A 15,099-nucleotide genomic window follows, 5' to 3' on the forward strand; every position below is an offset into this window, starting at 1 on the left:
AAACTGTTGCAATACATTCTAATACTAAAACGCAACGTTATCCACAATGTTTGCTTTCTGCTCTTCCCTCCTCTACAAACAAAGTCATAGTTGTTTATCGAATCGGTTAGTGCATCGGTATCGAATCTGTATTGCACTGGGCCAGGTACACGATCCATTCTATGACCGAGCAAGATACTGGTACAAGTTTTAGACCGTGATAAAATAGGAGCAGTTTCAGGACATCCATGTGTTTGGAAACAGTTCTTAAGTACAGTATGGGTTCGAAGCTTATTGGACCGGTACCGGTTCGGAATCAGTTCCGGAAACGATATGGGTGTAGGATAAGTTACTGAACTCGTAAAGGTTGAGGATCAGTTATAGCAATGGTGTGAGCTAAGGAACAGGTTTTAGGTTTTAGGTTCATTATGTACCAGTAAGGTTTTAGGTTCATTATGGGATGAATACCGGCATATCCCATGAGTTGGATATTAATCCTGGAACCGGTTCAGTTAGATTCAGTTTCACTTCAGATAACGTTTTAGGTTCAGTTTCTCCTTATGTGCCCCGTATAGATTGCAGAAAGAACTGATTTTTTTTTCAATACCTTTTCCTACACCTTGGAATTGACATATTCTCCTGGAAATATTTTGTGAATCCCTGAAATCGAGCCCAATTAACTAGTATTCTTAAAATATTTAAAGTTGTTACGTTTTATATGGATGACCTCCAAAAGGCTGTTCTCTCTATTGGAGATGGGAATTGCCGCTTACATCGGTGGCATTGGTATTTATGTGACCATAAATTATTGCCTTACCAATTGTGTAGCTCCAATTTAAAATGATTTAAAAGCTCTGCCGAAAATTGGCCCCATTTCATCAAACATTGTATTTATAACCGAACCGGGAGCAGTGTGCATAGGTCCGTCTTTTTTTTTAAATTATTTATCCAAAAATAGCTCACAACTGTAGCGGGAGAAAACTATCCCTACAACAACTTGGTGATAATGTGTTTTGGGGACTCGGGAAACTATTGGAGTGCGAAGTAGTAGAGCTTTTCCCTATTCTCTCCATTGTTTGCCAACACACACACACACAAACGCCCTAATTCGCTTTACCACATTTCGAGGGAGACTCGTGTGTGTGGTCGGCCGTCACACGCTTTTCCGCTTTTATTGGAGCGGGGACGAGGGATGCTGGCTCCGTTTCCGGCCGTTTCAGCTGGTTTTCCTTTTTTGTCCGGAAGCGGTCATGTGTAAATTTGATGGACACAGACCACCGAAAGTAGGGAACGTATCACAACGGATAGGGATCAAAAAGAAAGGACGAGTTTGGTTGGGTAAGCCGAGCGGGCCCACGTAACACCATCCCCTGCTAACGTGCTTTGCGTTGAAGGATGGAATGAAATTTGAATCGTGGTTTTAACCCTCTCCGGTTGTGATTGTTTTGTCGCTAAAAGCAAACAAAACACTTGTATTAAAATTGGCAAACTGTTTAGAAAGTCATTAAAGAAACAGATGAATTCGGTTTAACCTTTCCCAGGCTACCACCACCCCAAAAATGTTCAAGGGAAAAGGTTGTCATGCTTAGAAAATTACCTTATAAAGCTAGTACTTAGTAGTGGTGTGTCTCTATTCACTGTCAAGTGTTTTCGATGCCATTAACGTGCACAATTTACCACACACGGCATCAGGTTTCGTGGAGGCGAAGTGGTAGCAAAGGGTTTTCCCCCGAAAGTCTTTGAAGGTGAAAACAATATGCGCTTGACGGAGGGAGTCGCGCAAAATAAGTGACTGCATTGGGGTGGGAAACTACAAAACCACCCACGTTCTGCTCCTCGTCCATCCACATGTCCCATTTGCTATGTGCCAATGTGCCCGTTCGTTCATGAAAGGATTATGATATTTACGATCCCTCCCAACCCCCACACCCTGGTATGTCGGTGCCACTTGCAGGGATAGCGGTATGAAATCTTCCCTTACTAACTACCCGCGAAACTTCCCAGAGCGTCCGTATCCATTCACGACGTGATAGATAGATACCGTACCGTTCCGAAAAACCGTGGCACGCCCGAGAAACCTTTCCCAAAGCACGCGGAAAGAGTAAGACAAACTCCGTCCCCAAAACCAAGCTTTCGATCGAGCGTTTTTGCTGTGACCTTTGTTTGCTGTGCGAAGCACGGAAAGGAGACGTCGTTGGCCAAAAGCGCTGGTATCAACGCTGCATGAACCGAGCATTCCTGGTGTGCACACACAATAACAGTAAGTGCACATTGTTTATGCAGTTTTATGCCTCTTGGTGCGTTCGGTGGCACGCGTTGTCGAATTGTCGCCGTACCGCAGGAGCGAGCGTGGGGACAACCAAGCGGCACAAAACAGTAAAGTGTAAAACCCTCTGCTTTGGGTTGAACCCCTTTTTAGGGGCAGAGGATGAGTCAGGGATGGAATGATTTACGAAAAAGCTTCGAACACAGGCAGGCAACATAACACAAGCGTACCTACACCTGAAAGGTAGGTGTGCCGCATGTAAAAGAGATGAGTTGAGTGAGCAGATTTAATGTTATGTTAAATTTAGTGGAAGGATACACATCCATGCTTTGCACTACACACAATGGAGTTGGAATAAATGGTGTGCTGGTGGAATAATAGACACTACTAAAAGGCTATTGTTTTGCTGTGTTGCATTGCAGCATTACGATGCACCAAACCGATGGTACGATCCTAGCGCCAGAATGATTGATTTCAGGTGCGTACTTTTCAATTATTATTGGCCATAAGTTATACTGGAGAGTTTAGAATTCACTTCGATTCAGTAATAACTAATGGAAATATACGACGTTTGGGTAAAACGAAGCTAGCGACAGCTGGCTTTTTGTGATCCTCTAACACCAGCATCTGTGATCGGTTCCGTAGTGTTATCGTTAAGTTGAATGACTAGTTGCAACATCATGCACCACACGGCATGCGTTCAAATCCCATTTGGAACGTGGCCGTTAATTTAGAGAATAAAAAAAATACTCATACGAAGAGTTTCTTACTACATTTTTGTTGTTCCAAATAATAAGAAGAGAACATTAGCACACACTCAACTGCATTGAGAAAACATCGCTTACTTCTCTTCTCCACTCCTCCCCACATAAGCACAAAACGAGTGATAATTATTATAGCTTCTTTTTAAAGTCGCCCGTTTTGTTTTCATACACATCAACTCAACAACTTGGTCGATAAAATAACACTCAAAAGAAATCGTCTCCGTCGTCTAGCCTCGTCTAGCGGAAACAGAGGCAAGCCACTTCCGCCGGTAAAACTTCTATCCCGGAGAAGGAAAAAAAAAACAATCCGTTGCATGCAGTGCTGTTCGCTTTTTCTATTTCTCTGTTTATGGTGTGTTTGTTTTGGTTCACTGCTTTGAAATGAAACGGCGCTTTCGGGCCGGACAGGTTAGCAAATGGAGGGAGGGATGGGTATGTCACAGCCACCCCGCACCTCTTTAAACTCTCCTGCTCGCTGTCCAAAGTCCCATCTGCTGGACGGCTGGTTCTTTAAACTTTCGCATGAGAAACCAATGCAAGATCACCCCGCCATCCGCTCATCTCTCATTTTACCACGCCCTCCCTCTTTTTGTTTGTTTGCAAAACTTACTTTGTACAGAGCACTATGAACAGTGTGAAGAGCCATTTGATTTCCAGTAAGAATATAACTACGGAGGCAACTCTGAAATGAGAAATGCACAGAATAGAGGGAGAAAGACAGAAAAACATTACAATGATGCTGCAATAGAATAAATAGAAACGAGGGGGAAGAGGAGTGCTGAACAAGGGGTAAAGAGGGAGAAGGAAAGGTTTACAGTACGCCAAAAGCGGGGGTTGCAAAACAAAACCACCGAAGAGACACCGGAAGCATGGTTTCGCGTTGGCGGCTCGCGCATGTGTGTGTGTGCGCGCTCCCCTTTGGCAGGTTCTTGGGAAATAATAGAATTGTAATGAATAGATCGGGGTTTGCTACTGCCGCCCGAGGGGAGAACTTCGCCCTTAAGGAAGCTGCACTGAAAGAAACTCGGGGTTTTAGGAGACTGTGATGTGTTTTTCGTGGCAGTGTTCGCGCAGCTGAACGCAGCTTCTGCAGCGGACGCTACCGTTGGAGATGATGAAGAATTGCCGTGTGCACGAAAACAAGTAGCCAAGCGAGGAACTTACGCTTGTACAGTAAGCATAAGAGAGTGCGAGAGAATGTTGAGGTTCTGGTTCGTCCATTTTTTTTTACTTTAGGGTCAATTTCATTACGGTGATTAAGCTGTGGTGCGTTTTTTTCTTCTCCCACTCCCCACGTAAGCAAAACAGAAAATCCTGCCCCAAGCTATGGGAAGTGTAATTAAGAGAGGTATTTTGCTTCAAATGCCTGCCAAGGTTCAAGGGACGAAAGGGTCAAATACAGGGAGTGATGGAATGTATGTAGGAAGTGTCGGAATGTACGTGTAAGCTTTGATAATTCATTAATGATTCATAGAAAATGCAGTTACTGGTGCATACAAACTGCATCGCACCGCAGCAGCTGCAACATGCGTACTATTCAAAATAAAATGTATGCCGGTTTGTGATCTATTGTTCATTGTTTTAGATTCAATTAAAGCAAAGTGGATTACAATACCATAACACAAACAAGGTACAGTCTAATGCTACACAAAATGAACCAAGAACATGATAGAAGCAATTAGCATTTAAAAATAACATGTTTTGAAGAAGCTACCCCACTACTAACACTACTTATTCTGCTTTTTCTTTTTATTTGCTTATGAATCATTTTATAGATTCATTGATGAGCCTCATACTCTTTATGAATTGAACTCTCTAACAGTAGGGATAAAAAAATGGCAAGGTCTTTGTTGAATAAGACATGTACTCAGATGAGAATCGAATCACCTGCGCCCGTGTGAGAACTGTCTCGTATACTAACAGGCCATCAGAGCAACTCACTGTACTAATGCTATCACACGTACCCGATCTGCTATCAAATTTTGCCTTTCTTTAAATTTTAACATTTAACAGAGCAAATTGTATTTTTACTGATTTTTTCAAATGACTGAAAATATGAAAATATACAAATTTCCTGTAGGGATCGCCGAAAATTTAATCAACATTATCAACGTATTAAATGTAGTTTGAATTAAAATCGCAACAATTACAGTATCTAATCGTGTAGCACGGGATCTCTAACAGAATATCTAATAAAGGTATCTAAATGTATTTTTTATTCTTCCGAAATCTATTTCTCTGATTATCCTCCTTTTCTAAATCTTTTTTTCAGACTCTTAGAAAAAATTATTAAAAACTTGTTAAGTGTCTCAAGTAAGCAATCGATATATGGCATGCTTTATGTATGCTTATTGTTATAAACCTACCGATTCTGGGATAAAATCTTCGTTTCAAAAGTTAACACTACCAATAGAGTTACGATGTAACACAAAATATTGAACCACATATCCCTCTCCACTGCCAAGTGTTTGCTATAATGTTGCCCATCAGCATCATAATGCAAACACTTTTCCCCTTTTACCAAAAAAAAACAACCCCAAATCGATAACGGCATTAAAATATGGTCTGGAAAGTGTTGCCGGCAACATTAGCAGCGCTTATCGCAAAACGTGCGAAACGGCTTAACAACGCTCGGTTCGGCCCAGGCTCGGAAATTCTGCCACCACCTAGCATCCACCTGGCAAAATCGGGCACCGGTGGTTTCAGAGTTGCTGAGTATCCACACTTACAGCACACGATACACAACTCTAGTGATGAGAGAACGCTGGAGTGGACACACTCACCTCCCACCGGGGATCGTTGTGAATACTATCGGGTTGCCTTGAAGTTGCACCGGAATTTGTGCATTCTCAGGATTATCCTCAGCAGACCAAGGTCCAAGAACTCACCCAGAGCGCCAGGTGTACGAGCGGGAACAACGGGAAACAATTACTGAATGCCTCATGTGCGAGGGTTTTTTGGGGGATACTGCAATTACCTTTCCAAGTTAGACCTTGAACGTGCTCAACCTCTCTCGCTCTCTCTCTCTCTCTTTCTCTCTCTTTCTCTCTCTCTCTCTCTCTTTCTCGCCCTCACACTCTCTTTCTCTGAAACCTATCGGTTAGAAAGCAATTACAGTGTTGACCAAAATCTACCGACAATGGGAGATAGGACGGTGGGCAACTGTCAATAGAAATCCGGGACAGGAAAGTTGGGGGAACGGGAGTTGGGAGTTAGTGGGTTTTAAAAACTTGCATCACATGCAGCAAGCAAGGCAAATGCGAAGCTGGGATAATGGTAGTCGAACAGTTGGTACGGGCAGCTATGAAAACTCGCTCCGAGCACTCGCTCGGTATCTTCGGCAGCAAGATAAACTTAACAATCGGTCGTGATATGCTGCGTTACGTTGATCCTGTTCCTAAGGGAGTGCATGTGCATGGCAAAAGGTAGCGGAAGGATTTTCATCCACAATATCCGGGATGGTTCATGGGGAACGGGGAAGGAAGCAACTTACATTATATAAACACCTGCAGTGTAACCATGAACCATTATGTCTATCCCGACGCCACTGACCACTGGAACCGGAACCGGATGAGAGCGGATGAGAAGAGAAGAGAAGAGAAGGGAAGAGAAGAAAGAAAAAAAAACATTCAGTTATTGAAACAGTATTAGCTGAGTAGATTCTATGGGTTTACAGTTATGTTTGCAGAACTACGCGAGGGTTGGAAGTTATCGTTCCATTAAGTAAGTGCTACTAGCATACACACAAAAACTCGTTTGTATTTCACGAACAATGCATCGAGCTGCACGGCCATGGAATCAAACTTTACTTCATTTGAAACTGTTTCCCAATTAATGTAATTAATCTTTCGCTTCGGTTAGATTAATTTGTACAACTGTGCTCTTGTGAGTCTACCGTCTACTCTTTTCTACGACTTTTATCCTAACTTTTGACAGCTTTGTGTGATGAATGGACGCGAAAAAAAAAATAGAAGTCGGCATACGCGACGCCGCCTGGCCTGCACTAACGATCCTCACATCCTCACATCCTGTGCTTCCGGTTGTTTTGGAAATTGAATCGCAAATCCACTTACGTACACACACACACACACTTCCTTGGTCCTTTGACGGAGCGAAAGTAAGTACGTCCTGCACAAAAACGTCCTTTCAATAGTAAAACCGCGTAGTAGAAACCATCACCGGAAGAAAGCAAATCGCATTCCCAAACGCGTTGGCTAACTCTCTCGCACGTAGCACGTAATTGGGAACGTTTCATTGCTACAAATTGATCGTCCGCTGTTGGGGGAAGGTGGTTCCATTATTTTTTTCGTACTCAGTTCGGTTTATATATATATATATATATATATATATATATATATATATATATGTGTGTGTTATTGTTGAGTGCTTTTCGACTTCCTGACACTGCAAGCGTTTCGCGTAGCCAAATGGACTCGTTTTGCTTTACCCGATATTTTTACAACGACTCCGCACTGGGAGGCATTTTTTGTTGGACTTCCTCATTCAACTCAACAATTTCAAATGGATTTCGTTTAGTTTGGCAAGCAAATAAAACCCTTAATGGATGTTATTGGTTACTTTGCCTTCGCAAGTCTTAAGAGCGTCCTTAAAAGCCAAACTCCTGCACCTGAATGGGGACGCAAAAGAAAAGCTTTACTCGAAAGAAGATAGTACGGAGAGCTACCTCTATGCCAACAAAATAATACTTTCTCATAGAAAGAGCAATCTATTTTTTACGCAAACTTTCAGAAAACTGTGAAAAGCGAGATCTTGTTTGATGTGGTCTTAAGACGGTCTTATAATTCGATTGTACTTTTACTGCTACTGCTTTCTACCTAAGCCATCCTGTCAACCTGTCAAGCTGCCAGATACAACTGTTTACTAATAAACAGCGCTTCTTTGCTGTGTGTTTCCTTCACTTGTACGCACCAGATTTTTGTGGCTGACAGGCTCCAGCTACGCGCTAGCGCTAGCATGTATCACTATCTCTCCGCAGTGCAAAAACGAAAACCTCTCCAGTACGACGGCCGTCCCCTGCGTTCGGAGCGCGTAATTAAGTTTTGACACGCTGCAATTTGAACCAGATTTGCAGCATTATTTCCATTTCTTGTGAAACAGAAATTAACGCGCTCGCTGCTCCGCCTTCGGCTGCAGCTCCTCGGTGCACCTTCCTTCTGTCTGACATGTCGGAAGCGAAACTATTTCCGGGCAGCCGTTGTTGCACGCAGCGGGTGGCAAGCGTTTCAACCATTCCGTGCACTTGCAGCGAAACGTTAAATGGCATTTCCAGTTTGCAGCGTTAAGATTCTGTTTGATCCGTGCATCTTCGCCGTGGCGCGGTTGGATTGTCCTCCAGCTCTTCTGTCGCTCCTGGAAACAATGCGCTTGCAATGATGTAGCAGCGACACACACACACACACACATTCAGACCTACAATGTGGATCAGGTCAGGTTTGGGAAGAATACTTTTACCGGGGAGGGGGTAGCTCTTACTGTTGGCAACGGTCCAAGAGTAGGCGAGAATATGAGCTAGCTAAGATTTATGTGCTTGAAAGCTGCGGATGAGCTGCTGACACGTGTTGTCGGGTGCGAAGTGCGCTATTGCGCTGTACTTCTCAAACTTAATTAAATATTAACATCCAATTTACTATACCTTGAAAGACATCTCAAATTTCACTTAAGCTAGTTAAAAGACAAAAAAAGGAATCCATCAAAACGGGGGAAGTAACAGTGCTCTCTAGAACGCAACCGCCCCAAACAACGCACGTGCTCGTCTGCCGCGATCAAGGACAAATCACAGTGTTGCACCACCTCAACCCCGCCCCTCAACAGAGCAGTGAAAAGCCACCCGAGCTACCGGGCTGATGCGTTATGCTCTCCTCGTCATGGAAGTCGTGCACGTCGCGTCGTTGAGATGTGCCGACACGGCCCGACCCTGTCACATGTCAACGTATCACTTAAATCAAAATCACTTAAACACACGCCATGCCGTCGCATCCAGCAGTAGCTACTCCGAGTGTCATCAGTCGCAGGAAAAGAGGAAAAACAGCACAACCGTGGCATGGCGACCCGCAGTTTTCGTGGCCTGCCTAACCGTGTGCGTGCACCACGAACCGGTGCCAGTAAAGGTAGAACATGCGTTTTTGGGAGAGCACCGTCACCGGCCCCTGATGGGGTCGAAAAACGAAAAAGTGTGTGCATCAAACCAAACGAACCCCGCCAGCTTAGCGGATTTTATGTTACCAAATACAATATCACACACACACATATAGAGAGATATGCCGCGTATGATATACGTCGGGAGGGTAACAAAGCTATCGAAAGGATGGGGCGGATGGGTTTCCCCGTTATCACCGAAAACGTACCGAAAACCATAAATCACTGGATTTGTTGTTAGAGCAGACGAGACGAGGAAACGAACCCTCGCGGCTCGGAGGTAGTGTGTCAGGAGTGTGTGTATGCAAACTGTTGGATGGGGGGTATCGTTTTATGCTTGCTTTCCTCCCTTCCCCTTTTCACCCTTTGTTGAGAAAAAAAAAGCAGAAGCGAAAGAGCGAAAGCATAGAATATAGATGACAATATCGCAATGCGAAATAGGATCATGGTGGCGATATTTTATTTATGAAAACGGCCAAGTTCGGCGGATGCTGTGACGAGTTGCTGTGGACGATGGAGCAGAGTAAAGAAGGGAGAGGGGCTTTTCTGCCACTGTTGACAACGAGGGTGACAGTAAATGTTTAAATACAGTGCGCAGTGCCTGTTTGATGTCGTGAGCTTTCATCGCCTCGAACCCGGACCCCCTACCATCACCTCAGTTGTGCATGCAAACAATGGCTCTTTCTGGAAGTGTTGAGAATAGGAGGAACCAACAACTACTGCAGGGATGTATCAGGGAAATGCATCATGCCGTGCGTCGGAGATGCACCGTGTGCAGTGGCAGTGTTTTGGTGTGAGATTGTTAATAAACATACTGAAACCTCCACCTTCCCGCATAGTAAAGACCGGCCCAGGCCATGCATACATTTCTGGGCGGCGCATTTTCTGCCACCTACACAGAACCGGGCCACGTCCACTGCAGGTGACGGAACACACGGTTGGCACATAAATAATGGCACAGCTTCAAGTCAGTGCCAAAGCGAGTGGGCGGCTCGCAACAAAGACCCCTTCAGCTGAGCTTTATGCTCTTCCGTGCACATTTGTTCGATAAATCAATAGCTTCGGTGTGTGTGTGTGTCAGTGTTGTTTGCGTTGATATTGGGGGAAAGCGGGGTGTTGGCCACAGGGGAATCGCTTTCCAGAAATGTGTCTTTCCACGCGGCACACTGCACTACTACACTACGCAAGTTGTCGCGGTCGTTGTCGCGCCCTGCCGGTGACACAGTTTATTCCATCCGATTGAACGGTGCGCGATTGCAGTGGAATAATGGAAAAGGCAAAGAAAACGCAAAATGCACACCCCAAGCGCGGCACCATTACTTCCGATTGGGTGTGCTGCGGCGAACCAGGGAGCGATTGTCGCGAAAGGGAAATGTATCAAATTTTCGCTTGGGATTACGGTTAAGCTTTTGTGTAGAATTTCTCTTTCGAAGGAAACAGATTGTTATCCTACTCCAGCTTCGTCTTTCTTTGGCTGTCTTTTCAAATGTTGTTTCTTATATTTACATTCATCTACAAACACAGAAACAGATCGTATTGACAGATTTTGTGAGTATAGTAACGATGATATCAAATTGTGAAGTAAATGACATTTATTGTAGTTAGTCTTTGCAGGTCTCATACGACGATCCAGACCGTCTGCTAATAACGTTGTTTGACAAACTGCCAGATTTAACTGTTTTCCGAGTGTGGACATCATGCCACCATAAAAGCGCACCAAAACAGCCTTAAACTTACGACAAGGGGCCTCAAACTCACGAAAATCATAATTGAGGCACTGCAACTACTACGTGTTCTCTTACGAACGGATTGGATCATCTGCAGCCATTTCAATGACATCACTAAGCCAGCTGTCTCTCCATAATTACTCCACACGTACCGAGTGCAAAATCCTCGAACGAATCTTCCAATTGCTTTTAAATTGAAAAAAAAAATACACTTAAATGTTCATTCTTGCTTCTCCTTATTTATCCTGAGCATTATTTTTATCTAAGCTTATGGCTTACTTATTCGTTTAATTTGATTCTTTCGTAGTTACTTTTTTCTTACAAAAATCTGTTCATTTTCTACTCTCCATAATCTGCAATCCAAGGTCTTTATCATTCCAGCTCGATTTTTACAGCTGAAATCTTAGCTGTATAGGATATCATGAGCGTATGCCAAGATCATCTGAAGCACCATGTTGAATAACACACATGCTGATACTTAACCTTGGTAACGCTGCGGTCATCTAGCACTATTACGTTAAGCATTATAGGGTCGTTTGCATCACAAAGCTGTACCGATTTGTGTTCTCCCAATCCAGCTGACTAACAAAACAAGCTTTACTGGAAAGCTCCACTACAAAAAAAATGTCACCAATATCCTTCACAAACCTCACTAATTGTACGGCCATCCCATCGGCAATTAAAAACACCAAGCCAGTAATTACACTTGTCAAACAATTGCTCCAGTTTTTCCCCCTTCTTATTGTCTGAAATGCATTTAAAAGACATAATTATTTTCACTTTTTGTAATGAGTCACATTTCACAAAAAATTAACCAGCACCACGGAGCACGCTTCCTCCGGTATGCTGGTATGAATGCATGCGCCGCCCGTGTGTAGACGGTTCATTACAAACTTCCTGCTTCTTTTCTGTAAACCTACGGGTTTTTAATGTCCCTTTCATCATTATGCACAATATGCAAAGCACATGCAATTTTCGCTTGCTTTCTTTTTTTTTGCTGCTACCCTCTCCCACAAAGGCAAGTCGTAAAAAAGACGCAATCCTAATTAAAACGAGTCCACCGTCGTTAAAACACAATTTACCCCCTTGAAGGTTGAAGGCACACATTGGGAGGATGTGTGAAGCAGTGTGGTTCGGGGGGCTCTAAAACATTTTCCAAGAAACCCCAAAGAGCTTAGCTTGGTAGTGTCTTTCACTCACACTAATGATGAATCTGAATGAAGCTACAACGCTTACGACGGCACAGAACCACCTCACCTCAATTCAGCAAACGTGCAAGCATGTATTAAGGAAAACTTTAAACAAAAATTAGAATCACTCAGAGACCGTGCCGTAAAGGCAGCGCCCCGTGCCCTGTTGCCCTCCCCCATTCTGCGCGGAGCTTACACTGTCGAATAAAAACAAAATCCCACCCTCAGATAAATAACATAACCCCTAAGCAGGAAGCACAACCCACCGACGCTGGGTGTGATTTTCATTCCTTCCGCATGTTTACAGTATCCCACGATGTGTGTGTGTCTCCTTTTTTGCATACATTTTTAATTTAGAAGTGCATACATAATTTCCATCACGGTCGTCGCGTGCCATTCACGCCCTTGGCCACGCTACGATGTGATGAGTGGGTTAGGCGAAGGGCTTTTACGCCACCAGAGAACCCTTGCCGGCGGTCTTAACGTGGCGGGAAGCCACGATAAGCATTAAGCTTTTGCTTCTTAAGAAGGTTGCCTTCGTTTTTTTTTCTTCTTTTGCTATAATGTTTTGACTCTGTAGATGGCGTTCCATGGCGAATAACGTGGTCCTCGTCGTCATCGTCGTTTGTTGGGCAAGTACTTATGGTTTTGCCTGCACTTGAGGAGCGTACATCCGTTTTCTAGTTTCGTGTGACGCTCGTTGGTTAGTGGAAAACGCTTTTGCTTAAAATATTCGCACGAAAGATGAAAGCCCCAGCGCAGGCCAACCGTGGGGACACGCCACAACACAACCGCCATCTTGATGGCGTCCCGTTGCTTCATGGGCGGTGTGTGCAGAAGATTACATTCTAACGATACGATGAATTTTACATCACCTCTCCTGTAGTAGTTCCTGGGCTGTGGCCAATGGACATTTGTGGTATGTGAATATGGGTGTTTGTGTGTGTGTGTGTGTGTGTGTGTGTGTGTGTGTGTGTGTGTGTGTGTGTGTGTGTAAGAATCACTTGGATTTCTTTTTAAGTGCAGCTTACAGCTGATCGCTTTACTAAATCGGTTTACGCTGACGAGTTGAGGTGTTGCTTTTGAAACTGCTCGAAACTACTCAAACTTTGGTTAGCATTGCCGGTGGATTTAAATTGTAAATTTAAATTTAAACCTTAACTACAGTGGAACGCCGTTTATCGAGGCTCATCAGGACACGACCTCACCCAGATACTCAAATAACACGGATAATGCTTTCAAGTATTGTTGGAAACTCGTGAGTGCCCAACAGTCTGTCAAGTCACAACGCTAGAGAAGAGAGTGAGAGGGAGGATAAAACGATAAATTAGGAGATAAGGAGGAGGATGGGTCCGCTCCTAGCCTTTTAGTTGAGATTCGACAATCGGTACATGTGGACTAATTTTTTGATTTAACCTCATTCCGTAAATAAAGTGTTTTCTCTAAAAAATCCACCGCGTTTTTCAACAAGTATATTTTTTTCACAAATTGTTGAAGTTTTTTTTATTTGTGTTATGTTTTGGTAAAAAATACTCAGTTTTTTATTGAAATTACTGTTTGTTCAAAGAAAACATTTAAAAATATGACATGAATTTTAGTGTTTTTTGTTATACGTTTTTCGTTTTTCGAATTGTGCTCTGATAATCGTTTTTTGTTTAATTTCGTCCTGCGCAATGAAGATGTTGTATTTTAAGATTTGAATATCAAATTTTAAGCTTTGAGTATCAAAGAACCATTTACTTTATTCATTATTTTATAATACCTCTCATCACGAGTTTAATCTGTTCCAATGACTCACTCGTTACGCAAAAAACTCGTTATGCGAGAGGCTCTTTTTCATACAATTTGTATGAGAATTGAAATAATTGGTGCAATTCATGAACAGTGCAGATATGTAGTGATTATATGTATCAAAGCCATACGGAACACCTCAAAGTGGCAACGTTTACTGTTGTGATGCATGTAATCCCTGTATACCTGTACTTGATCAATTCTTAGTATTGAAATTCTTGCCTGCATGAGCAAGTAGATCAAGAATGCATGCAAGAACACACCTATCAATACACCTCACACTCGTGAAACGCACGCTTCTTACGGAGGTGCACTACACACTATAATCCTGCCCACTTCCACGGCCGAAGCGGAAGAGGGCCTCCAATATTTTCAAATAAGAAGGAAAGAAATGGAGCAATTAAACTGAAAACACTACCTCACTACACTCACTTACTTCACCTGGTGATAAGCGCAGCAATACTCTCAGCTCCGCTATCTGATCAGAAAAGAGCTATCTGGACGTGGAGTGAACGTGCCCGCGGCTCGCCTTGGCTTTTTTAGATGTTTGTATGACTTCGTGAGTTTTGGACTGGCAGTGGGTGTAAATGTGATACCACCATTACACTTTTCCTCAACACTTATACCTACCTCTTTTAGAAATAGCTTGATATTTAACGATTCTTAGTATTGAAACTCTCGACATGATCACGATTTCTTACCCGTAACAAAAATGAAATTGCTCATTATGCGAGATTTTACTCGTTAAGAGAGGTATTCGTAGAACATTTAGATTTGCCCGTTATGCGAAAAATTCGTTATAAGAGGTACTTGTTATGAGGGATTCTACTGTATATACAATACACACGACATTTTTTTATACTGTTCTATGCAACTATGTAACACAACAACGCGACAGCTAAGTAATCAGCCAATGAACGATCAAATAATTCTGAGAAAGTTTATGTTGGAGCCAACAGAAAAAGTAGTCTTTACATTCTCTCTTATCCAAGTGTCTCCAATAAAAATGCTAGATACATCGTTCATCTTCTAATGTACACAGTTTATATGAATCTCTTATCTAGGTTTCACACTTTTGATTACTTTACTTGCTGATCAAAATTTTCCTGCATATCGCTCTAATCAGAGCCAGCAAACCACCGAATATTACTTTCATCGATACAAAATCTTGTTACTATAGCAAACTTTCCCAAAACGAGAATTGCAGTGGTTCCGTGTAATTTGAT

General features: G+C 43.0%; 1 protein-coding gene across 12 annotated transcripts in view; it reads right to left on the minus strand.

The window, feature by feature from the left end:
- Positions 1-15,099, minus strand: part of LOC121591497 — a 36,452-nt gene that overhangs the window by 1,772 nt on the left and 19,581 nt on the right. For 11 of the 12 annotated variants that reach the window (XM_041912086.1, XM_041912081.1, XM_041912083.1 and 8 more), the window contains exons 3-4: positions 6,503-6,563; positions 3,620-3,691 (exon numbers count right to left, since the gene is read on the minus strand). The exons of the other annotated variant lie outside the window; for it this stretch is intronic. In XM_041912086.1, the coding sequence (XP_041768020.1) occupies positions 3,620-3,691; positions 6,503-6,563 (133 nt within the window). The remainder of the gene's footprint in view (positions 1-3,619; positions 3,692-6,502; positions 6,564-15,099) is intronic. 12 annotated transcript variants of the gene reach the window in all.

This window comes from Anopheles merus, chromosome 2L (genome assembly GCF_017562075.2).
Source record: "Anopheles merus strain MAF chromosome 2L, AmerM5.1, whole genome shotgun sequence".
NCBI lineage: Eukaryota > Metazoa > Arthropoda > Insecta > Diptera > Culicidae > Anopheles > Anopheles merus.